Source organism: Heteronotia binoei, unplaced genomic scaffold, assembly GCF_032191835.1.
Source record: "Heteronotia binoei isolate CCM8104 ecotype False Entrance Well unplaced genomic scaffold, APGP_CSIRO_Hbin_v1 ptg000072l___fragment_3, whole genome shotgun sequence".
Lineage (NCBI taxonomy): Eukaryota > Metazoa > Chordata > Lepidosauria > Squamata > Gekkonidae > Heteronotia > Heteronotia binoei.
In genome coordinates this window covers 219,322-243,268 of record NW_026799990.1, presented here as the reverse complement: position 1 = coordinate 243,268, position 23,947 = coordinate 219,322, and the positions used below count along the sequence as shown (strand labels likewise).

At 42.8% G+C, this 23,947-nt stretch overlaps 1 protein-coding gene across 2 annotated transcripts in view; it reads left to right on the top strand.

Annotated features, from left to right (window-relative positions):
* The window catches only part of LOC132590507 (rho guanine nucleotide exchange factor TIAM2-like), a 314,104-nt gene that overhangs the window by 265,927 nt on the left and 24,230 nt on the right, over positions 1-23,947 (top strand). For both annotated transcript variants that reach the window (XM_060263413.1, XM_060263415.1), the window contains one exon: positions 22,621-22,794. In XM_060263413.1, the coding sequence (XP_060119396.1) occupies positions 22,621-22,794 (174 nt within the window). The remainder of the gene's footprint in view (positions 1-22,620; positions 22,795-23,947) is intronic.

The window sequence follows — 23,947 nt, the reverse complement described above, 5'->3', positions numbered from 1 at the left end:
AATGATTGACAGGTCTCCCATATTGCAGCTGCTACCATGAAAGTTAATGTCTGCACCACTTTTGCAATTCTGTAGTCAGGGTCAGTTCAGATTCAAGTTTATCCCTGTTCCATTGAGAACTCTATAAGTTAGGGGTGTCAAACTAATTTGTTAGGAGGGCTGGATCTGACATAAATGGGACTTCGTAGGGCCGAGCTGTGTGTGTCCTAAAATGTAATGCTGGATAGTGGAGATACAGATTTTATAAAAGACAAAGGCAAACACAAATATATTATTTTAACTTAAAATACAAATATGCTTAAAACTCTTGCAATATTTTGTTTAGAATGGAAAGGTAGGGGAATAGTGGGATTTTGCAATGCAATTTTAAAAATAAAACATCAAGAAAAAGCAAAAGGATCACACAGCAGAAAACTAAAAATATAAAATGCTCTCAGCCTGCAAAAACATGAAATGGCAAGACGTTTAAACTTCTTCCCCACTCCCCCACCCCCACACACACTCAGATTAGCAGTGGCTCTCCAGTGCAATATCTCCCTTTGGCTGTGTGTTCCCAAGTTAAGAGTACTCACTAGGCACTAGTTCTTATGTCCACTGAGAAGAGACAAAGCTGGCTCAAAGCATCAACGCTTGATTTTTAAGGACACAACTCCTAGAAGCTTCAGCTGGCCATAGGAATGCTGCAAAGTTAAGCTCAACTCCACTCCATTGAAACAAAGTTGCAAGGAAAATGTGAAATGGATTTCCCATTCTGGTCTACTCTGCCCAGAGGCCATTTTCTTTGCAGCTTTGTTTTGTGCTTTAGCCTCTGCAACAAGAAGGCAGAAGGAGCTGGGTATATTGCAGCCTTGGAGCTTCGCAGAGTGAGGGCAGGAGCGGGGAGAAGAGAGCTCGAAGGCCCGATTGAAGCCCTGGTGGGGGTGCGGTTTGGCATGCGGGCCGGATGTTTGACACCCCTGCTATAAGTACTATGCATTGGTTTCGGTTTGAATGGAATTCACTGCACAATCCACAACCACACTGTCTTCATTGTCATTTCTGTGAGTGTAGGGTTCCAGTAATTTATGGCTGTCCCTTGCATGATGTATGGCAACACATGGCAAGTGGAATTGACAACAATTGGAAGTTAGTGAAACAGGTGTGAAGAGTTCCATTGAGTGAAAGCATTGCACCACTTTTGCAGAAAACCCAGAAACTCTGTGCCAAAATCACATCATTTTGATTGACACCTAGGGAGGTATGATGTCATTTCCAGGTTTTCCCTGGAAGTGGCATAACATCATTACTAGGGCTGTGTGCCAGGAAAAAAATCAGTAAGATCTGGATTTTGTGAAGGGCATAATTATTGGTATTCTGAGTTATCCAATTTTCTTTTAAGGGGGGGGATTCCAATATTATCTGGGTCCATTAAGTTCTTTGGGGAATCATGGGGCAGGGGTGGAGTTTTTTCCAAAATTGCAGTGGAGTGAGTACTGTCTGTTCACTAAAGAACCCCCATGTTTCAAGTAGATTAGATAAAGAGATCCAGTTCTATGGTCATCTGAATAAGGCGTCCCCATCCTCCAGCATTTCTTTGTCAGTGCACTGGCTAGCTGTTTTGTCAGGGCGCTGGCTAACCAAACACATAACAGCAAGCAAAGCAACCACTGTCCAAAATGCAGATATAATCAACAAGGCCAATAGATCCAATGTAGAACTGGAGAGTCCCCGCAGAACCACAGGCCAGTGTGGCAAGCCTAATTAAATCAGTGTTAAACAATAGAATCAAAGCCAGGGTCAAACCAGATAATACAGTCAAACCAACTTAAGCAACAGGCACTGTTGCAAGACCAATAGAATCAATTTCAAACCCAGAATCCAAGCCAAACCAACCTGGCAAGCCAATATTAGGACCTGACAAGATGATGCTGGCACAGACACTACAATTGAAGAAAAATAATCCTGGCAGTCTTAAAAGGGGAGGGATGGTGGCTCAGTGGTAGAGCATCTGCTTGGGAAGCAGAAGGTCCCAGGTTCAATCCCCGGCATCTCCAAAAAAGGGTCCAGGCAAACAGGTGTGAGAAACCTCAGCTTGAGACCCTGGAGAGCCGCTGCCAGTCTGAGAAGACAAGACTGACTTTGATAGACCAAGGGTCTGATTCAGTAGAAGGCAGCTTCATATGTCCATATGTCCAAAATGCTACTTCCCAGTATTTTCAGATACTCCTGAATATTTCCAGAATTTTGGGGGACTAATTTCCTGGTATTCTGAACAAGCCTGAAAACCATCTGGATACCCCCCCCCCCAAACAGCTTAAAATGTACTTTATTTCAGATGGCATCAAATATTTCTTTACTACCCTGCTCTGCACACACACACACACACACACTAGAAATAGAGAGCCAGTGTGGTGTAATTGTTGAGAGTGGCAGCCTCTAATTTTATGTATGTATGTATGTTAATTTCTAATCTGCTCTGTCTTGCAAGAGGGCTCAGGGCATATCACAACAGACTTAAATTATAGCAATAGGCAATAAAATTCTAAGTAAATAAACAATTAAAATTACTCTATTTCGGGTGGAAGACAGCTAATCAGGCCATAGTGCAAACAGCTGGAACCAATGATGTTCCAATAGGTCCGATAAACAATGGAATGCTGCAACAGGGAGGCCAGACTTGATGTACTATGGGAGTCCACTGCCTCACTTGAAGGCCTGGTGGAACAGCTGCATTTTACAGGCCCTACAAAAAGGTAGTACATCAGGTAGGGTCCTAATCTCCAACAGAAGCATGTTCTACCAGGCAGAAAAAGCCCTGGCTCTAGTCAAGGCAAGACAGACAGCCTTCGGGCCGGGGACAACCAGCAGATAGCTGATTAGCTGAACATAAAGTCCTGTGGGGCAGATATGGGGAGAACTAGAGTTTGATTCTCCACTAGTCCTCCAGGAAGGTATCTTTTAAAAAAGAAATCTAGACTAGAGCATCTTCATGTTAAGCTGGTAAACTCCATATTAACAAGCCCGGCCCCACGGCATGTGGTGCCCCAGGCAGACTTACAGTCTGCCGCCCCATGCCCCTGGTAGCCCTAGGCACATGTGTCCTCCCTGGGCTGTCTCCCCCCTCACTTGCTTGTCTGCCCCCTTCCCTTCTGCAGCGCCATGCGCCGCCCCCTACACTCTGATAAGCTCTGCTAAGAATCTGCCCTACTTTTGACATCGCGGCCTGGGCATCTGAGCATTCTCTCAAGAGAATGCTGGAGGAGGCTTCGCTCCCCCTCCTTTCTGGAACTGGAAGTGAGGGGGGAGCGAAGCCTCTTCCAGCATTCTCTTAAAAGAGAATGCTCAGATGCCCAGGCCATGGTGTCAAAGTCAGTAGGGCAGTGGTGAGACCCCTGCGGTTCAAGGATCACGAACAGTCCACTTCATTAATGGTTGTTTATTGACTCATGACAGCTAGTGGTAGGCAGGACAGACTTTGCAAAGACTGGCTTGGTGGGCTTTTGCCCCCTTATATAGACCTAACTTAAACTGTTACAATTTTAAAGAAAAGCGGGAAGCAGCATTCCCTCCCCCCAAGTCTTTCCCAGGCCCCTACTGCAGGTGCTCCTAATCTGGAGGTTTTCCTTAGTAACCCCTCAGACCAGTGTGAAGGAATTTTGATAACTGTTGCAAGGAGATAGGCGCAGCAGAAGTGAGAAGACAAAAGTGAAAGCAGTCTAGCAACTAGAGAAAATGGCAAGGCACTTGACAAGCGGGTTCTAGTGGTATTCCTCAGAGTGCGCAGGGGAGGGGACAAGTGCACGAAGGGGGTGGCGTCAGCACGCGGTTTCGCAATAGAGAAGGGAGGAAAAGGGATGGCGATAACAGTGGCAGTGGTGGTGGTGGCGGTGGCAGCATGGAGGGGAGGGAAATTAGGCATTTGCCTTGGGTACGGGGAAGGGGGGAGAGTCCAATTCGGCACCCCCCCTCCCGGCACCCTAGACAAATGCCTAATTTGCCTAGTGGGTGAGCAGGCCCTGCATCCAAAGCCTGCTGGTGGCCTTGAGCCAGTCACAGTTCTCTCAGAACTGTTTCAGCCCCATCTACCTCACAAGGTTCCTGTTGTGGGGAGAGGAAGGGAAGGAAATTGTAAGCCGTTTTGAGACTTCTTAAAAGGTAGGTAAAAAGAAACCCCACTCCTCCTCCTCCTCCTCCTCATGCATCCCTAGTCATGGCAATTTTTAATTTCTTTCCCTCATGCTGGCCTCTGAAGTGCTGCTCCCAGTGGGGAAATGGAAAGCCTACTGGCAAGTGTGAGCAATTGCTCTGGATCCATCAGTGATTAAAGGCTATTTATCAAAAGATCTATCCTACCATTGCATTCTCAGTTCTCAAGAGACCTGTGAGAAGGGTAAGTGGACTGGGGAACTGATGTAAGCAGCATGTTCTTGCTGCAAGAGAGGCTGATCTTTTGTCCAAATGGGAAATCCAAAGCCTGTCTCACAAAAGTAAAATTTAATTCTGTACCTTTTTTGATGTTACTTGGAGCATTTTTTTACACATGGTAAAGGTGCTATGAAAACTCCAGAAAAGGATTTTAAGACTGTTGGTTGTTGACTCACTTCTCTTCCCTCTTCTTCTTTTTTTTTTGTAATTTAGGTCACATGCCACGTGTTATGCCCTAGAACTCATTTAATTATTGGCTTTCAGGATGTGAAATGGGGGAATATCGAGTGGATGGATGAGAAGAAATCATTGTCCCATGCCTATTTAAACATAACAATATATTTTAAGCAGATAGAATAAGATTAGCTGTACCATTTCTTCAAATGCCCATTCTTATGTTTTTGCTATGCCATGAAGATCTTTTTAGCCTTTCAGCTTAAATTAGCAAGGTTTATTGCTAATTTATCTCTGAACGGCAAACCAAGTATACAGAGATAAGTGTTACTTGCAAATGAATTCTCAATGATTACCATAGTTTCAGCTTCAGCTTCTTTGAAGAGGATATTGAACAAAGTTGATTCTGGTTGTAATTATCTTTGTTAGATATTGAACAAAGTTGATTGTTGATAATGTGGTACTTTTATCAAAAGGTATATTTTAGAAAGTAAAATCTAGATTAGAGCATCTTCATGTTAGGCTGCTTAACTGCAAATTTCAACACTTTAGCAAACCCTTCTGCTGATGGTAAAAGCTATGTTTAACATCAAACAGTTCTAGGCATCAACTTTTAGATTAATTTATAGTATGAACTCTATTCAGAAAATTTATTTTAAATATATATATTTAAAATTATATTCTGCTTTTCCTACAATCTGTGGTGGAGGCTCGGGGAAGTTTAAGGCAATCCTTTAAAGGTCAAGATTGTTGAACAAATTAAGAACATAAGAGAAGCCATGTTGGATCAGGCCAATGGTCCAATTCAGTCCAACACTCTGGTCGTTTTCGCACTTAGCGTTTGCTCCCCTTATTCCGCGGCGCAATTATGTCCGGATCATTTTTCTCGTTTTCCCACTAGTGACTCTTTGCGGAGTCGCCTTCCCTGAAGCCCCGGCTCAAATCGTTTTCCCACTGGCATCGACTTGAGTTCGATGCCCTGTCAATCATTTTTTTTTTAAGCGCAAGTCTGGTTGCGTTATGACGTACTAACGTACTAACGTAACATCGAGCTGTTCCCTCCCCTTCTTTTCGTGGACAAACCGCATCACGTGTGCTGCTGCTGCTTATGGATTGGCTGCAGCTGTAGTATCCTCCACAGCCTGAGGAGAGAGAAATCGAGGGGTTTGTGTGTGTGTGTGGCAGCTTCTTCCTTTCCCAGCCTCGCTCCCTCCCGGGTGGCGACGCTGGGATTTCCTCCGTGCTCTACTTCCCATTTTATACATGGCGATTTTGTGCAGGTCCAGAAATCCTGGTGGCACAGCTGAGGGAGGCATTGCCTTTTTAAAACACACACACACATGAACGCTTTGGCCCGCGCCGGCACTAGATTTCCCCCCCCCCAACATTGTATAACGCAACAGCGAAATAACGCAACTAAAGTCAATAATAATAAAAAAATTCTAACGAAACCAATTGAAGTGGCAATTGAGGCTATTCCGATGGCCTGAACGGCAGCTCGACGGGCGGCCGCCTCTCGCAGCTCTCGTCGCTGAACCAAGCGGCGGCCTATTCGTCGGCTCCCCCGCTGCGCCACACGCCCGCCTCGGACTTCCCGCCGCCTTACCCGCAGCCGCCGCTGCCCTACTCGCAGGGCCAGGAGGCCGCCTACCGCACCTGGGCGACCCCTACGGCGCCATCAACCCCATCCACCAGCACCAGAAGGCCGGCTGGCACTCGCAGCGGGCGCGCCAGGAGGAAGCCGCCGCCGGGCTCCTCTCGCAGACGCACCGCAAAGGAGACGGCAAGCGGCGGGAGGTCAACGGGGAAAGCAGCGCCTGCACAGCCCGCCCGCCCGGCTCCCTTCCGCGGTTCCCCGAGGGCGCCCGGCCTGCAGGAGAAGCGCTCGGCGCGCCTCTAGGCAGACGCAGCTTCGGGGCCCTGCAGCGCTTCGGGACAGCCCCCCTGGACTGGCTGGAAAGAAAAGGGGGCTCCAGAGCGCAGCTGGCCCCGAGGGAGACGCAGCTCCCTTTCCTGCTTGGAAACAAACTTTACTTTTGGCGGGGCTGCGGCGGGGGGGGCACCTCAAACCCAGAAGGCGCACCGGCAGACCGAGTTTGGGATGGTGCCGGGCAAAGAGCGAAGGCACAGCGCGGCTCCCCGGGCACGTCGGTGGGGCATCCAGCTCCTCTTTGTTTACTGTATGCCCCCACCCCACCCCACGCACCTTCTCTCCCGCGCCTTGTTTGGTCTCCTTCTGCGCAGGAAACCCAAACAAGTCGACCTCTCCGCACCAAGCAGACGCCTCGGTGCCCTGTCCTGGCGGGGCCAAACAGCCCGCGGGATCACCTCGGGAATTGCCCTCGTCGCTTCTTGCAATTCTTTCTCTCCCCCCCCCCTTTGTAATTAACTCGCGCCCAGAAGAAGCCCGAGAAGGAGGGGGAAGCATCTCACCGCCCCCCCCCCCAATTACGCAAGAAATATGAAATGACGCAACTAAATATGAAATGACGCAACTAAAGTCAATAATAATAATAAAAAATCTAACGAAACCAATTGAAGTGGCAATTGAGGCTATTCCAGGAGGGTTTTTTTTTTTTCTATTTGTTAATTTCGAAATATCGCTATTACGCAAAACTGTGAAGTTTAAAAAAAAAATTGGCCGTGCCGGCACTTTGGGGAAGCGCCGCGAAAGGCTGATGATTGGCCAAGGGGGTGGATGGGGTGGGAGGACGGAAAGGGAGAGGGTGCCGCCCACACAGCAGTCGATCCGGCGTGGATGGATTTCCCACTGCAAAGTCCGCGGAGTGGATCCGGTGTGGATCCGGAGGTTTTCAAAAACTCCGGCAGCATGCTGAAAAACATACTCCGGTGTAAAACCCCTGAAGCGCCGGAGCAAAGCGCGGCGCCGGAGCAACAGGTGCGAAATCCAGGAAAAGATCCGGAGGTAAATGGGGCGCTACGCCGGAGCAAAGGCTAGTGCGAAAACGGCCTCTGTGTCACACAGTGGCCAAAATTTTTTTATATATACACACACACACACACATACTGTGGCTAATAGCCACTGATGAACCTCTGCTCCATATTTTTATCTAACCCCCTCTTGAAGCTGTCTATGCTTATAGCCGCCAACACCTCCTGTGGCAGTGAATTCCACATGTTAATCACCCTTTGGCTGAAGAAGTACTTCCTTTTATCCGTTTTAACCTGACTGCTCAGCAATTTCATTGAATGCCCATTTCTTGTATTGTGAGAAAGGGAGAAAAGTACTTCTTTCTCTACTTTCTCCATCCCATGCATTATCTTGTAAACCTCTATCATGTCACCCCGCAGTCCACGTTTCTCCAAGCTAAAGAGCCCCAAGCATTTTAACCTTTCCTCATAGGGAAAGTGTTCCAACCCTGTAATCATTCTACTTGCCCTTTTCTGCACTTTTTCCAATGCTATAATATCCTTTTTGAGGTGTGGTGACCATAATTGCACACAGTATTCCAAATGAGACCGCACCATCGATTTATACAGGGGCATTATGATACTGGCTGATTTGTTTTCAATTCCCTTCCTAATAATTCCCAGCATGGTGTTGGCCTTTTTTATTGCAATCACACATAGTCTTGACATTTTCAGTGAGTTATCTACCATGACCCCAAGATCTCTCTCTTGGTCAGTCTCTGCCAGTTCACACCCCATCAACTTGTATTTGTAGCTGGGATTCTTGGTCCCAATGTGCATTACGTTGCAATTGGCCACATTGAACCTCATCTGCCACGTTGACGCCCACTCACCCAGCCTCAACAGATCCCTTTGGAGTGTCTCACAATCCTCTCTGGTTCTCACCACCCTGAACAATTTAGTGTCATTTGCAAACCTGGCCACTTCACTGCTCACTCCCAACTCCAAATAATTTATAAACAAGTTAAAAAGCATGGGACTCAGTACTGAGCCCTGCGGCACCCCACTGCTTACCGTCCTCCACTGCGAAGACTGCCCATTTATACTCACTCTCTGCTTCCTATTAATTAGCCAGTTTTTGATCCACAAGAGGATTGTAGTGCAATTGTAGTTCATTCCATAACTGCATGACCTTAAGAGTGATTTCTGTTTCTGTGATTAAATCACTGTGCCTGTGTTATGAGATACATCCCACCAGTTTTATCAAAATGGCTTCCATTTGTCATTTTTATTGCATATCCAATATATAAGTAACTCTTGTAAATCTGATAAAATATTTAGTATTTTAGACCACCCATCCAGAGAGTCAGCTATTTAATACTTACAGGAATATACAGATTAGTTGAGTAACTTAGTACATTATGAAACATCCAGCACCTCATATTTCTGACTGCTTCCTTTTCTCCCCCCAGTGTCTGTGTTTGTACAGGCTGGCCTTCCATTCCAGCTGACTGACCAGATTTTGGTTTTCTTCAGTCCCTGTGACCTGATCTGTGCATACACTTTGGATGGCTTACAGCCAGTGAGTTGCACAGTTGTTCTCAGGAGTGTGCAACAACCAAAGTTGCCAGCAAACTGCTGAAAATACTCAGACAAAGCAGCACAATTGATTAGGTCCTCAACAAGTGACAGCCCTGGACTCAGTCAGGACTGCCTTTGTGGCTGAGGGGGGCGGGGAGACTTGGAAGCAAGAGAGGGGAGGTGGGGTTCTTACCCCGCTTTCTGGTGGCACATGGAAATGGGAGCGATTGGCACTGACTCCAATGGGGATCAATCAGGAGCTAATCAGCTGGTAAGGGCAGGGGCCTCCAGGCAGATCTGGAGGCCCTTGGTTTTCACAGGTTCTGCCCCCAGAGGAGTTAAGGGGCCATATTCCAGTCTTCTATTTCTAATTAATACATAATGGTAGAGTAAATTAATTTGAACACAATCTGTCTTCGGTTTTACTTACCTTTTTTTCCAAGCTCCAACAAGAGATCTAAAAAGATCACTGGAATACTTGACAGAAGTAAAAACTGTTTCAGTTTATTAATTGAGAGCTCCTGCTAGCTGCCATATGGTCAGCTTGTAATTCATAAGGATGCTGAATATGTGGAATTCAGTTCCATCTCCAACACAGAAATGAAACATTTGCTGTGTTCTTTAAATAAAGATGATGATATTGTTGACTGAAGAACTACATAGCCTTTTACAGTCATGGTGCAACTGTGTGAGCTTTTAAAAAAAGATTAATCTCTTGAGAAAGTTACATACTGTTGTTCCTTCTTTTAAAAGATGTGAAGTGGAATTAAGAAGGATGTAGTTGAATGATGGTTTGCTGAGGATGGAGTTTATTCATGTTTTGTATTTAGAATCAGGGTAAAGTCAGAGGCCCTTTCTTGTTAGGTGCCTCTCAGGATTGTTTCATCCACACCTGATGACTACCAATATGATGAAATGGTTCAAGTGCCAGACTAGGATCAGGGAGGAGGACCAAGGCGTGAATCGCAACTCTGCCATGGAAACTTGATCTTTGACTGGTTACATTCTCATAGGGTAGTGGTTAGGATAAAAAGGAGGAGGGGGAAATACTGTTATAAGTCACTTTAGGTCCCTCAATGGGGAGAAAAGGGGTATGGATATATATGTAAATTTCACGTGAACCAGCTTTCCTGAATAGCATCGTTAGCAAACTGACATGAAAAGTTTGGTGGTTTTGCTTGTGACGATGACTTCTGACATGGTACTCATCACTTGATGTCACTGTCAAATAGTGAAATGTGTCAACCAGCACTAGTGTTTTTATTTCATTTTTAGGTCTAAATCAAGGGAGAAAATAGAAGCAATAACCTCTCCAGACACCAGTCATGAAAGGCATGCCCCTTAACCAGACCGCATAAGCTCCAATCTTTTTTTTCTTCCAAGTGTTTTTTTCTTGCTTGCACTCTGCACATATTCCATACTAAGGCAAGAGGATTTGTGCTAAATGCATTAGTTCACTGAAACGGCTGTGCTGCTCTCTTATTCCCTGGCCAATTGTTTCTCACATCTACCCCCAGATCTGCAGTGAGAGAGTGCAAAAGCATTCTGACAACTATCTTTCGCGTAAGGCTAGGGAGCAATGGTGTTATGACTACATTGGCTTCATGTGTCACCACTTCTATTTTTGGTTGCAGGCATGCAAACAGCTAGTTATTAGACATCTCCTAAGAGGGGTTAGTGTTCCTGTTTGCAACATAAAATACTGTCAGTTTGTGGAGCTTACTAACTGAAACGGCATCACTTGTTTTCTTGCACATTCTTTTGCCTGCTTAATTTTAGGTATGCTGGGCAGCCATGGGCAAATCATGACCTTTTATCTCAGATCCCCAGTTTGTTGTCTCTGATGTTTAAAGGCATAATAAAGATCCATTTCCTAGGTTTACTGTGAGGATGAAAATGATAAGCAATGTAAACTGCTTTGTACAAAGTGCTGCCATTGCTTGATTAACAGTCCTGGATATGACACCACAGCCAAGTGTGGAGTAGTGGTTAGGGAGCCAGACTAAGGTCAGTGAGACCTGTGATTTCATTTGCACTCTTCTGTGTAAGCTTGCAGGGTGATTTTGGACAATTCACTCTCTCCCAGCCCAAACTACCTTAGAGGATAGTTGTCAAGATATAATGGAGATTGAGAAGAATGATATATGCCAACCTGAGTGCCTTAGAGGAAAGGCAGGATAAAAATATAACAGTACACACATGAAAGCAAATGGCTTGGCTTCATAGGTGCTACAGTGACCAAGCCATGGAAGCCTAGGGCAATGCTACGCAGATAGACGTTGACTCAGTTCTGAGTGACTTACATAACATTCCATGGGACGAAGAAATGAGTGGAAATCTTGGGAAGTTAGACAGAGCATCCTGCCCGCAAAACTGAGGAAACCACTAATGATATTGCTGGCTAGTCCCCATCCCATTAGGTCTTGGGATGCCTTTATAGCATATTATATGTGTCTGTTTTGCCATTCATTGCTACCAGAGAGCAAAATGAACCAATCCAGCAATGGGTAGCCAGATCTCCATTGAAAGGTAATACAATGTGTGTTTCTGCAGAGAACACTGTGATATCTGTGACATCTCTTCATTCACCGCACTCTGTCATGACTGGCATCTCACTAGTACGTAATAATGAATTCATACAGTCTTGGCATGCCCATTATCACTATTAAGATCAGCTACCTGTACAGAATTGTAATGGGACTGGGTACAAGCAATTATTCTACACAACTAACACCTCATAAAAAAGACTCAGGAAAAATGTTGACAATCCTGAAGACAAGGTGGCTTAATAGTGCAGCTATAGCCTGTGTAGATGCTTGGAAAAGGCAGTTGATGTATGCAAACCATCTATTCCACATGAACTAGTGCTGGCTACCTTAAAATATCACATACCTGTACTTTTCACTCCTAGTGTAGCTTGACTGGTTCCAAATATAAGCATAAAGGCTTCTTTACTCTTAAACTGCACTTGTAGTGCTACTTCTGCTGTAGTTGTGTGGTTGTTCTTCCATCATGTCAGATAACATGCTTAGAGACATTTTTTTCTCAGATTGGGAGTGGGAAGAGAATTTATAACAAGGAAGAGAGAAATATCTTTTCAGACATAAATTTATTAATGAGCACAGCTTAGATCCTTTGCATTGATGCAGTTGCAACTAGGGAATTCAAAGAAAGGACAAGAACAATTTCATAACAAGAACACCCAGCAAACTGTGTACTGTTTTCAGCACTCCACCCTTCAAAGGTATGCTTGCTTTTGTTTTTAAGACACCATATTTAGTGACCAAAACACTTACTAGTGCATCAGTGCCACTGGAAACTCATACTGACCTTCAGAGCCATCCTAGTCTGTCCTTTCCATACTCAGCTGATTTTCTAAATAGTAACTGATGTTTTTATTTATGTGGTCAGTTTGGTGAGCTTTGTGAGCTGGTAGCTGCCTCCTCCTAGGATCTTAATGTATAGCAATAGATTACCCTGCAGTATTTCTTTTGTCACTTTTGTGTCTGAATTTATCTTGGCTTAAAAAAAACAACAGAGATTCAATGAAGTCCAAACGTGGTTTATTTATTTGTAATTAGAAATTATTTTGAAGCAGATGTTTACAAGTGAAGTGATGCCCCCCCCCATTGTTTAGCCTAGCTAAATGCAAGATATCAAGTTATCCTGCGTCAGCTCACATGGTAACTGCTGGATACAGTTCCTTCATGTCAGCACAGTGCGACTCCAAGCAATGTGCCAATTTGAGCCCGCAAAGGTCCTTGCCACCTTGGCTTACGGAGTGGGGGTGTTCCTTCAGAGGGGGGAAAAAAATAATTGCAGCAAGCTACAATGCCTGCCTTTAGACAAAGGAAAGACAAAGTTAAAAACTTCACTTTGGGAAGAAAAGCAAAGCAACAAACTGCATCAGCTTATGGGTCCCAGCAGAGAATAGTTTCTGTGGTAAGTTTTTTTCCTTAAAATCTGAATGACTTAGAAAAGTTAAGGAATTAGAGAAACATTAAGGATGACCGTTCTATTAAATTCATGGCCCAGTTGTTACTAGGTGCTATGACTCCATGAATGACCATGAATGTCTCTGTGACCTTCTCCATTTTCACCTTACACCATCTCTTTGAAGGAAGTTCAGGTAACATAGAATGAGTCATGTTGCAGATGGTTTTGCACAATGGTCCTGTTCTGTATATTTCTACTAAAGTAGTTGGGACTTCATATTACCAAGACAGAATTATGATAAAATCAAGATGATACTTATATAGGTGTCAAATGACTGCTACATTGCCAGCAATGAGCTATGTTTTCAGATGACAGTTGGCAAGTCTCTTCTTTTTGGGGTTGCAGTCTAATTCCAGCAGCATAATTCCCACTGATTGCAGGATTGCATGCCAGTTCCCTCATCCAGGGGAGAACCACATACAGAAGCAGGAAGAAGGAGCATAAATAGGAAACACACCTGAATGCAGAAGTCATCTATTCAAATTGTATTACTTTCACTAGGATGCCCATTTGCATGGAAATCTGATTGCAAAGAATGATTTAGAAGCATATATGCTTTGTATGTACAATTTGTGATTCACATGTAGATATTAGCTTCCACATAATGGATCTGTTTCTCCGGACTTGGGGAGTGTTAAACATGCCGGGAATCAAAATATCTTTACTCGACTACAATGGACAGTGAGTTAGCTAAACTTGTCCTTGGTTGTCATTGCAGCAGCCCACAATTCACTACTAATTAACAGTGTTGAAGAGTTCAGCAGTAGCACAACATGAGACAGTGCTCCCAGCACTTGTGTAAAGGATGCTTTGTACCCTTCAATCTGCTTTCAAACTGTTCAGACAATGTCTTTCCCTTTGTGCTTTGGAGGTGCCAGGGAGATATGGCTAAGACTTAACCTCTCACACAGTTTTTCATATTCATTTTAAATGCTGCATTAATAGCCAAGGAAATATATAATGAGGCTGAACATCTGCTGCTTACTGTAAACTGAGCCTCATTGAAGACATTGGTTGAAGTAGATCATCTTGTGAAATCTGCTATTCGTGATTCAAGATGATCTAATCCAGCAGGAGTTTATTTATTAGGAAAATATACTACATTTGTTGTGCTACGAATTTTTGGGGTGTGAGTCTGGGGACTTTTTAGCAATGATTGTTTTAACTGCTTAAAAGGAAGAATACTCTAGATTCTATAGTGACCTTTTTCATTACTGGTGGCTCGCACCCTCAAATTCCTTGGATTAGATTCCTGAGCTGCATTTTCCTTAGAATACTGAACATTCAGCTGTTGTTCCCCTTCCTTCCCTAAACTGTATATCTGATATTTAAAACACTCTGTACTGAAGCTCAGAGCAGTGGACAAAAGAAGAAACTCATGAAGGTAGTACTGAAATGGTGAGGGGGGAAATTAAGTGAAATGCAATGTGACAGAGAATGTTTGGTCTGGATGTAGCCTGAGTCTGTTTCATTGATGGAAAATGTCTTAGACAGACATGTCTGATGATAACACAAACATAGCAGCAGCAAACCAGAAAAAAGACCATTTCATTATCTACATCTTTCTGTTTTAGTTTCTCTGTATGGTGGAAAAGTGAAATTCTCCTTGGTTGTGATGAATGAGCATTCTCAAATTTAAAAAGTATCTTCAGATAAAAAGGGGTATTAATGCTGACATTTTTTGCAGGTTCAGTTATTTGTAGGAAAAGTGCTGAAGTCTGAAATATTGATCACTTCTCTCTCTTACCCACCATGCCGTTTCTACAAGAATTAAAGAAAATACACAATGGTTTTATTTCAGTCACTTTTCTCCAATAAATGCTATTGGGATTACAGTACTGGGATTGTGGGAAAAAAGCACTTAAATGGACGCTAAAACAACACCGTTATCAGTTCAGTCCTTTGCAGTTACTTTAATCTAAGCCCACTGAGGTCAATGGGTTTAGACTCGAGTAACTCTGCATAGGATTGCATTGGTAAAAACAATGAGTTGTGGATAAACCTATTTAGTCTGCTATGTCTTTGATGGTTTATTTACTCTTACATTAAATTTCTAGACTGCTCTTCCCTGTAAACAGTGCTGAGGGTGGTATATAACAGTAAAAACACAAACATAAAATTTACAGTTGGAACAATGATACAGCAGTTGATCTAATTCAATGGTGCTGAGAGACTTCAGGTTGCACCACTGTCTTGCGGGTGGGTGGGTGGGTGGAGGGGGAAGCAAGAAAGCAGGATTGCCAGACAGATGGGAAACGGTTGCTATCCTCAACCAAATGTCTGGTGGAACATCTCTGCCTTGCACAAATGTTGTTCAGCAGAGCATCCCACCAGAGTGGAGTCAAGGCCAAGAAGCCCTGGTTCTAGTCAAGGACAGCCAGATGCATCTCAGACCAGGGATCACCAATAAGTTCTTGTCTGCAGAATGTAGTTGTCTTCAGTGGGTATACCAGGAGAGGCGGTTCCAAAGATGTGTGGGTCCCAGACTATTTAGGGCAGGGATGTCAAACATGACCTCAGAAGGCTTCTGTCAGGCCTGTGAGCAACTCACTGTCTGATTTCTTCTCTCTTTCTTGCTTCTTTCTGCATCACAACTTGCTTTGCCAGGCTTGCTCAATCACACAGGAGCTACAGAGCAAAGACTCTTATTTTCTCAGTTGGCTGACCAGTACACAAAGCAACATGTACAAAGGCTTGCAATGCCCAGCCATTTCATGTTTTCGTGGGTCTTAGGCTCAAAGCATTGAACATGAGATTTCTGTAATGAATGTCAAATCAAAAGTAGGTTTGCAGCTTACAGATCCTCAGCTGAACAACACCTGAATAGTATACTCAAGATTGCTACAGCACAGACATTGTCTCCAAATTTTGATGCAGTTATTCAGAACAAGAGGTGTCAGTTATCAGAAACTGTTAAATAAAATATTGCAAGAGTGCTAACCTTTTAAGTATGTTTTAAGTTTTTTTTTAAATCTTTAATTGTATTTGTCTGAATTCTTTATAAAGTTTACGTATCTTCTACCCAGCATTACATGTCATGACACACAGGGCCTTGCCCAACAAACTCTTATTTATGTCCGATCCACACCTCTGGTTTCGGGCCTTAAAGGTTGATGCCAGAACCTTGAACTTGGTCTGGTACTTCACCTGGAGCCAGTGCAGTTCACACAGCACAGGTAGAAAGTGTGCTGTTTGCAGGATTCCCATAAGGACCTGTACCACTGCATTTTGGACTAGTGGGGAGTTTCCAGGAGTTTCTCAAGGGTAGCCCTACATAGAGTGAGTTACAGTAGTCTAATCTGTAGGTGACTGTTGTGTGGATTACTGTGGCTAAATCAGCAAGACAGGTTGGGGGCCAGTTGCCTGACCTGGCGTAGCTGGAAAAACACTAATCTGGCAACATTTGTGATCTGGGCCTCCATTGATAAGGAGGCATCCAGAATCACAGTTGGTACTGGTATCAGGGGCACACTGTCAAGAGCTGGGAGTTGGCACTCCAAGCCTGAATCCCCCCCACCCGCAACCTCTGAACCTCCATCTTATTTGGATTCAATCTCAGCTGGCTCTGTTTTAACAATTTCACCATGGCTTCCAGCCCTTCAGCCAAGTTTGAAGGGGCAGTATACATCCATCTGCCCATCAAAAGATAAAGCCTAAATCTTTGCACCAGTTGGGTGAGAGGGTGCATGTAGATGTTAAACAACATTGGAGAGAGAATTGCCCTAGTGTCATTCTCTGTCCATGACCTTGAATAAAAGAGTAAACCACTCCAAGACCATCCCACAAGCTCCTACATTGGTGAGGCAGTGGATCAAAAGATCCTGATCTACTGTGTTGAATACTGCTGTAAGATAAAATAATAACAACAGCGCCTCGATCCAGCTGCTTGTGGAGATCATCTGTGAGGGTGACCAGTGCCGTCTCCATCACATGGCAATGGAAGAAGAAGTCAGACTGGAATAATGATTAAATTTTTCAAGCACATTTCATAATTATGCCTTGTACAGAAAAGAACAGGAATTCCCAGTCTAAACAATGTGACGCAAAAGGAGAATAGGGGAAGTTGATGACAGTCAAATTGAAAGGAAGCAGACACACCAGCCCCACATAGGAAGATTGGCAAAGAAGTCCCTAAAAGCAATGAATGAGAGCTAACGGAATATTAGAGAAAGGGAGAGTTAAAAAATGGCAGTTGGGCATTGGCTGCTGGGAATTTGAGAGGGAAGAGAGGATGTCAGATTGAGGGAAACTGAAGAAGAGCTGCTTAGAGTGGGCTGAAAATAGTCATTTTGTAACCAAAGTATCTTAATTGCAGGAATAGGACCACACTTCAAAAGTTCAGTGAAAGCAAAACATCATCACTTCTAACACTTTTTTTCAGTGTTAATACCATAACTGAAAGTTTACTTCTTGTTCTGTTTAACCCTATTGGCTGCATGTCTAAGGGAAAGAAACACAATTCGATATCTCGAGGTGTGTTTATATAATATAGGATATGAATTAATGGTGGCAGTGTGTGAATGCAACTGTGTTTGAGCCCCAGTCCCAATAATTCTGTGTGACTAAAGGGCCTGTTATTAGAGCGGGATGGGCTGCCTTGTCTGTTGATACTTATGTGCGTGAGAGAACTTGAGAGGTAAAAGGGTCAAGATTCTAAATATTTTAAAAGACAAGAAGGCTGGTGAATGTGATTGCCTATGTGTTGCCCAGAACCTGGGGGAGTGAGAGAGAAAAAAAGTTTGCTGGGGGTGGTTGGCACTCTGTGTGAGTGAGAAGGGGTATCACAGCAACTTCTGCAGAGAACCACTTGAGACAGATTACAAAAAATTACCAAAGATTAATAAAACAAAACAAAGGCAAGCAACAGTTTAAAACAACCAGATGGCAATGTTAAATCCATAAAAATTAATAACAGAAAGATCAAACAGAAACTAAAGTACAAACAAAATGAAAACAAAAGCAGGGCCAGTTAAGCAGAATATCTACAGGCCATTAATAAAAGTGATAAAATGGCCTTTTTCCCAAGGAGGTCTTTACTTCACATTGAACTAGTGCTCGCTGCACTGGTATTTGCCTGACAGTTACTCAGCTACCCTTTCAGAGCTACCTTGTTTTCCCTTCTGCTCTGCAACTATGCCCCCCCCCCCCGGGTTATGGTGCTCTGGGATGTGACATGGTTTGAGATATAAAGATTTGATTGGTTTGTAGGATGGTAAGGAATGAAAATGCAAGATAAAAGAGGATATGCTGGTAGAGGGACTGGAGTTTTAGCTTGTTCCATTGTTCGACCACTACCTTCTCAAGGCATTGATGCTACAAAGGAGTGGGGGCTTAATTAAAACAGTCCTCTCATGGATCAACTACTTTATGGAATGCCCTTGGGGATTTTACAATCTTAGTTGATAGTTCTGTTGAGGCAGCCAGGAATGGGGGACGGGCCCTGGAAGGGAAGGGAAGCTCCTTGGAACTATCAATATGGTACTCCTCTTTGACTTTGCCAGGCCTGAGGCACAGCTGGGGCATTTTGGTTCATTGTGGAGCTAGCTGAATGGAAGATAGAAGTGTGACACTGGTAAAAATAGAGTGACACTGGTGGGAAAACCCTATTTCTCAGTTACCATTGCATCAGCTAACTTCTGCTGAGTATTTTGGCACTTGCTGACTTCAAAGTCTGAGCCTTTAAATAGTCTGGATCTGACAGTTATTTGTGATGCTTTTGCAAAGCAAACTGTGGTTATTTAATTCTGTAATTCAAGTCCAATTGTATTGTTGGTTGGATATCTTTGTTCGTCTGTTTTATATCCTATAATCCACCTTGAGTCCCAAAGAGAAAGGTGTCAGAACTGGAAGAACGCCAAACGAGGCCCAAGACTTGTTGCAAAGTATAGGCATTTATTGGGAACTACAGAGCTGAAGGTACAGGATAACACTGATGCCGAAAGTTAGCATTGGATACACTTTATGCGGTTTGGCGACAACAATAAAACAATCTTTCACACGGCGAGAGACAACGGTCTGTTTCCCAGGGCTTGTTATCAGTAAGGGAGGATGGAGTCCTGCTGAGAAAGACTGACCGGCTCGGCTTCAAAGAGCCACCTGCAGATGTTGACCAGAGGCTATCTGTCACCCTTCAGTGATCACAGTTTGTTTGAAATGCACAGAGATGTTAGTTAGTTGCTGGAACAAGGTTGCATGGGTTAGTGCTTGATTACAATATGGAGTCACATAGGCTAACAGCATATAGGAAAGTTACCAGTTCTGACAAAAGGTGGACTATAAATAAATAAAATGAAGACTCCATTCAGCACTGAGTCATAAAACAGCCACAATTAATACTTAACTTTAGGAAGTGGAATTGATAGCAGTTTTAGATCTTCCACTAAGACAAACTATTAAATTAAGCACTCGGAAGACTGAGAAATCGTGAGTTTATAAGCAGCTCTCAGAAGGAGGAGTAAGATAGTTGGAATAAAACATTATGCCATGCTAAAGCTATGAAAATAGGGCGTGTAAACATTTTGCCACCTTCTGCATGTCAAGGTACCAGACTGGATACTTTCCTTCCCTGGCCATGCCTGTTTCCTCTTTCCCTAATTCTCCTTTTGAGTAAGCCCTTCCTCTTAAGAAGGCCTTTACTCCCTCCCCCTGAGGTCCTCTGCTCCATGGAGAGCTAATTCTGATAGGCTTCCTTTCTGACAGTCCCACCCTTGCTATTGCCACCCCACCTGGCTCTTTCTCTCAGCCCAGCCACTGGGCTGCTACCTTCCTTAAGACTGTGCCCATGTTCCACCCCTTCTCTCCTGGTGATAGGGAGCTATGGGTTGTGTGACAGTTCCATAACAGAAGGTCACAATATAAATGTAAACACATTTAAATCTGTAGTAGCAGTACATGCATAAAGCATCTTTGGGGTGCTTTTAGTGTCATGACCTTGTTATGTCCTCTGTTTAATACTGTGGCAGTACTCAGTGTTGTATATCTTCTCAGTGCAGGATCTGGATAATACAAATGGACAGTAAACTGAGATAGATAGGCTTTGGGTAACTTAAAGCGCTCTTGAAGTTCTTCAACTATCAAATACCATTACTGGATTCTCTGTATTAGTAGAAAATTCACTTTGTTTCTGCAAACTGAAAATGTTACAGTTTTTACTTTTAAAGTATTGTGTGACCTACAGTTGATTACATATCTCTTAAGTATTATTATGGGTCTTTTAACTTTGAAGGAGCTAAAATAAAGAGGTAAAGCTTTCAACCCTGGATATCTACAAAAACAGCCATTATGAAAAGGCTGTTAAAATTATAGCTTGAGCATGATGTAATTAAGAACTAAATTGGATTTTTTGGATTAAAAAAATAGAGTCTAGTTGGAGACTAAATTAACCACTATTCATACTGTTTTTGAACATTTAAATTATTCTTTTATAAGATTGCCTTTAGAAAACTATAAATCTAAGTTATAAGGCAAAATTTAGTGTGAACATATACAGGCAGAAGCTTGTAACATGTATATAAATTTTTCTGTTATAATGCTGTAACTATTCCATGTAACATATTCCATGTTGATTACCTCTGGATCTTTTACATATTGCAATTCTGACTTTTGCCCATATTTTTCTGCTGACTAGCTGGTGTCCTTGGTTAAATAGTTGTTCTTAGGGAATCTACATCATTTGCATGAACCAGTGTGGTATTGTGTTAAGAGCGGCAGACTCTAATCTGGAGAAACTATAGTGGGGAGGGATTTGACTTAACCTGAAGCTGCTTTTGCAGCCTGGGGCTGGGAGGTGGGGGGGGGGGGTAGAGGCCAGCTCCATGCTGGCTGCATAGTCCTTTGAGGATGAGGCTCAGTGGCACCTGACCAGCACATCACACTGCCTGGGCTGGCCTGGAGGAGGGCTCTGGGCAGACCAGAGCTTGAATGCCTGTTTGTCCCTCCCACACACACCTCCAATCAGCTATTTAAACACTCCACCACCTTCCAGTTCCTCATGGCTTTCCCTCCTGCAGTTGGTTGTTATGATTTTCCATTCAGTTATTTAATTGTTGATTTTACTGTCACATATTGAGTGGAAGTTTGGGCACTGGGATGGATCCTTTTGCAGAGGGATTTTTAGGGTGGAGCCATTCATGCCCTGCTCGAGGACTGTCAGCTGGCTATCACCACAAGGTGACAAGGGAACCTTTGCTGCAGCTGGTGCCCATGTGGTTCTTGGGGGCTTGCCATTCCATGGGCCGACCCTCCCGTAGGCAGGTTGAAGGAGGATGGTGATGTTAGGCAGTAGACAGGTTGCCTGATCTGGATCTGTCCCTATGCTGTACCAATGACCCTGCATTGTAACCAATAAACCTGTGGACTGTTTTCAAGAAGAAGAAGAAGACTGCAGATTTATACCCCTCCCTTCTCTCTGAATCTGAGACTCAGAGCAGCTTACAATCTCCTATATCTTCTCCCCCCACAACAGACACCCTGTGAGGTAGGTGGGGCTGAGAGGACACTCACAGCAGCTGCCTTTTCAAGGACTACTCCTGCAATAGCTATGGCTAACCCAAGGCTATTCATAGAATCATAGAGTTGGAAGGGACCTCTAGGGTCATCTAGTCCAACCCCTTGCACAATGCAGGAAACTCACAAACACTTCCCCCTAAATTCACAGGATCTCCATTGCTGTCAGATGGCCATCTAGCCTCTGTTTAAAAACCTCAGCTATAAGTGGAAGAGTGGGGAATCAAACCTGGTTCTCCCAGTTAAAAATCCACACACTTAACTACTACACCAAACTGGTTCTCACAAGTGGTGCATTGCTGTACTTCTTCCTCACCCTTGCCTCCCCACTTCTTGTCCTTGGGTCTACAACTGGATTCATTTCCCTACTCCTCCACATGAAGCCTGCTGGGTGACCTTGGGCCAGTCACAGGCCTCTCAGCCCTGCCTACCCCATAAGAAGCCACTTTGGGATTCCTTAAGATAGAGAAAAGTGAGGTATAAAATCTACTTTTTTCTTCTTTTGCATTGTGTTCTGTGGTGACTGAATCATTGAAAGTAAAATCAGGAATAAAGGACTTACAACCTAAACTCTTTCAAAAATTCTTCCTCTAAGTATTCCTAAAATACATGTCTGAGTCACTACATGAAAACATGAAACCATTTTCATCTTTCTGAATAAACAAAAAGAATTAATACTTAAAATAACCAGACTTTTTTTTTCCCCAGAAAGTTCTAGCCACAGACTTGAAATCTCTGTTTTTTTCTGTTTAATGCTCTTATAAATGCTAATTCCAGCTACTGAATACATGTCTGTAGCTGTACTTTTTTGTTAGAAATATCAGCACTAGCACAGAAGAAATATGACAGTTTTAACATGCATAAACATACTGCTAGGGAAATGCACATTAGCTTAGAATATATACTTCTGTGGATATCTTAAGTACATTAATATTCTAAGTATTTTGTGGTTTGCATCTTAAATAATTTATATCACAACCCAGTGTATGTCCATTACAAATCTAAGGCCATTTGACATTATTTCCTTTGGGAGGATTATAAAGGAGTCTGTGCATTTGTAAACAGAATATATATTTTTTCAACCTGCAGAGCACTGAACAGATTTCAGCATTGTGTCCAAATTTCCATGAAGCCCAGGTAAACAATATGGAAGGATTAAAGGAAGGGCCTCCTTTAAAACAATTGTCACGACAACTTACAGATGCAGACAGACTTAGAAAGGTCATCCAAGAACTTATGGACACCGAGAAATCATACGTAAAGGTAATAAGAATATTTTGCATTGTAGCCATCTTTTCCCCTACAGTGTTTATTTAATTGGTATAATCTATTTTCCACTGTGTTTTATGAGCCATGCCACATATTAACTGGTGGTGTTTACTTTTTATGTGAAATTCCATCACCTTATGGATATCCCCAGATGAAAAGCAAAAACCCAAGATTTTCTTTGCCGTCTCCCCATTTTCCTTAAGCAGGCCTTTCTGTGTGAACAAAAATTTTATTTTGCAATATATTGAAAAGTATTCTACTATCAAATCTAAATATAGTTCATCAATACATTACACAATTTCTTACCCCTCCCACCCTCCAAATTGTGACCTCCGCCGGTATACAACACAAATTAAAAACCTTTTAAAAGTAAAAATTCACATATATAGAATCTTAACTAAAAGTTATTATTCACTTAACTTTATCTTAATGCCAATATAACTACTATTTTTATTCTTTTACTCATTACTTACTTTTTAATCCTCAATATTACAGATTTAATCAGATAACCATAATCTATTCTTCTTTGCACTTTTAAAAATTCAATTATTACTTGTTAAACATTAAACATATATTTCATAGTCCTTAAATCATCACTAAAAATTATTCAAATCTTAATCTTATTTTAACTCACATAAATTTACTATATAAACTCAGCTACTTATATTTCGCTACTAAAACGGTACTCAGTAATCACAGTCCTTTTTCTCTTTTAGAGTTCAGTTAATATTATCAAAAACCACTAAATGTCTCTTTATCTTCCATTGCATCTCCACATAGTTTTGAAATTTATTCCAATCTTTAAAGTTCTCCAAATTATATTCTTTTAAGATTCTAGTAAGTTTGTCCATTTCACTCCAGTTAAGAACCTTTAAGACCCAGTCCCACTTATCAGGTATTTTGTCTTGCTTCCTCATTTGCACATACAATGTTCTTGCAGCTGAAAGCAAATATCACAACAATGTCCTATCTTGCTTCGGAAAGCTTTCTATTTGTAATCCCACCAGAAAAAACATCCGGTGCTTTCTTGACATTATAACCCAAGATTTTCAATATCTCTTGTTGAATCATAGACCAAAATTGTTTTGCCTTCTCACAAGTCCACCACATGTGGTAAAAAGAACTTTGCTGTTTTTTACACTTCCAA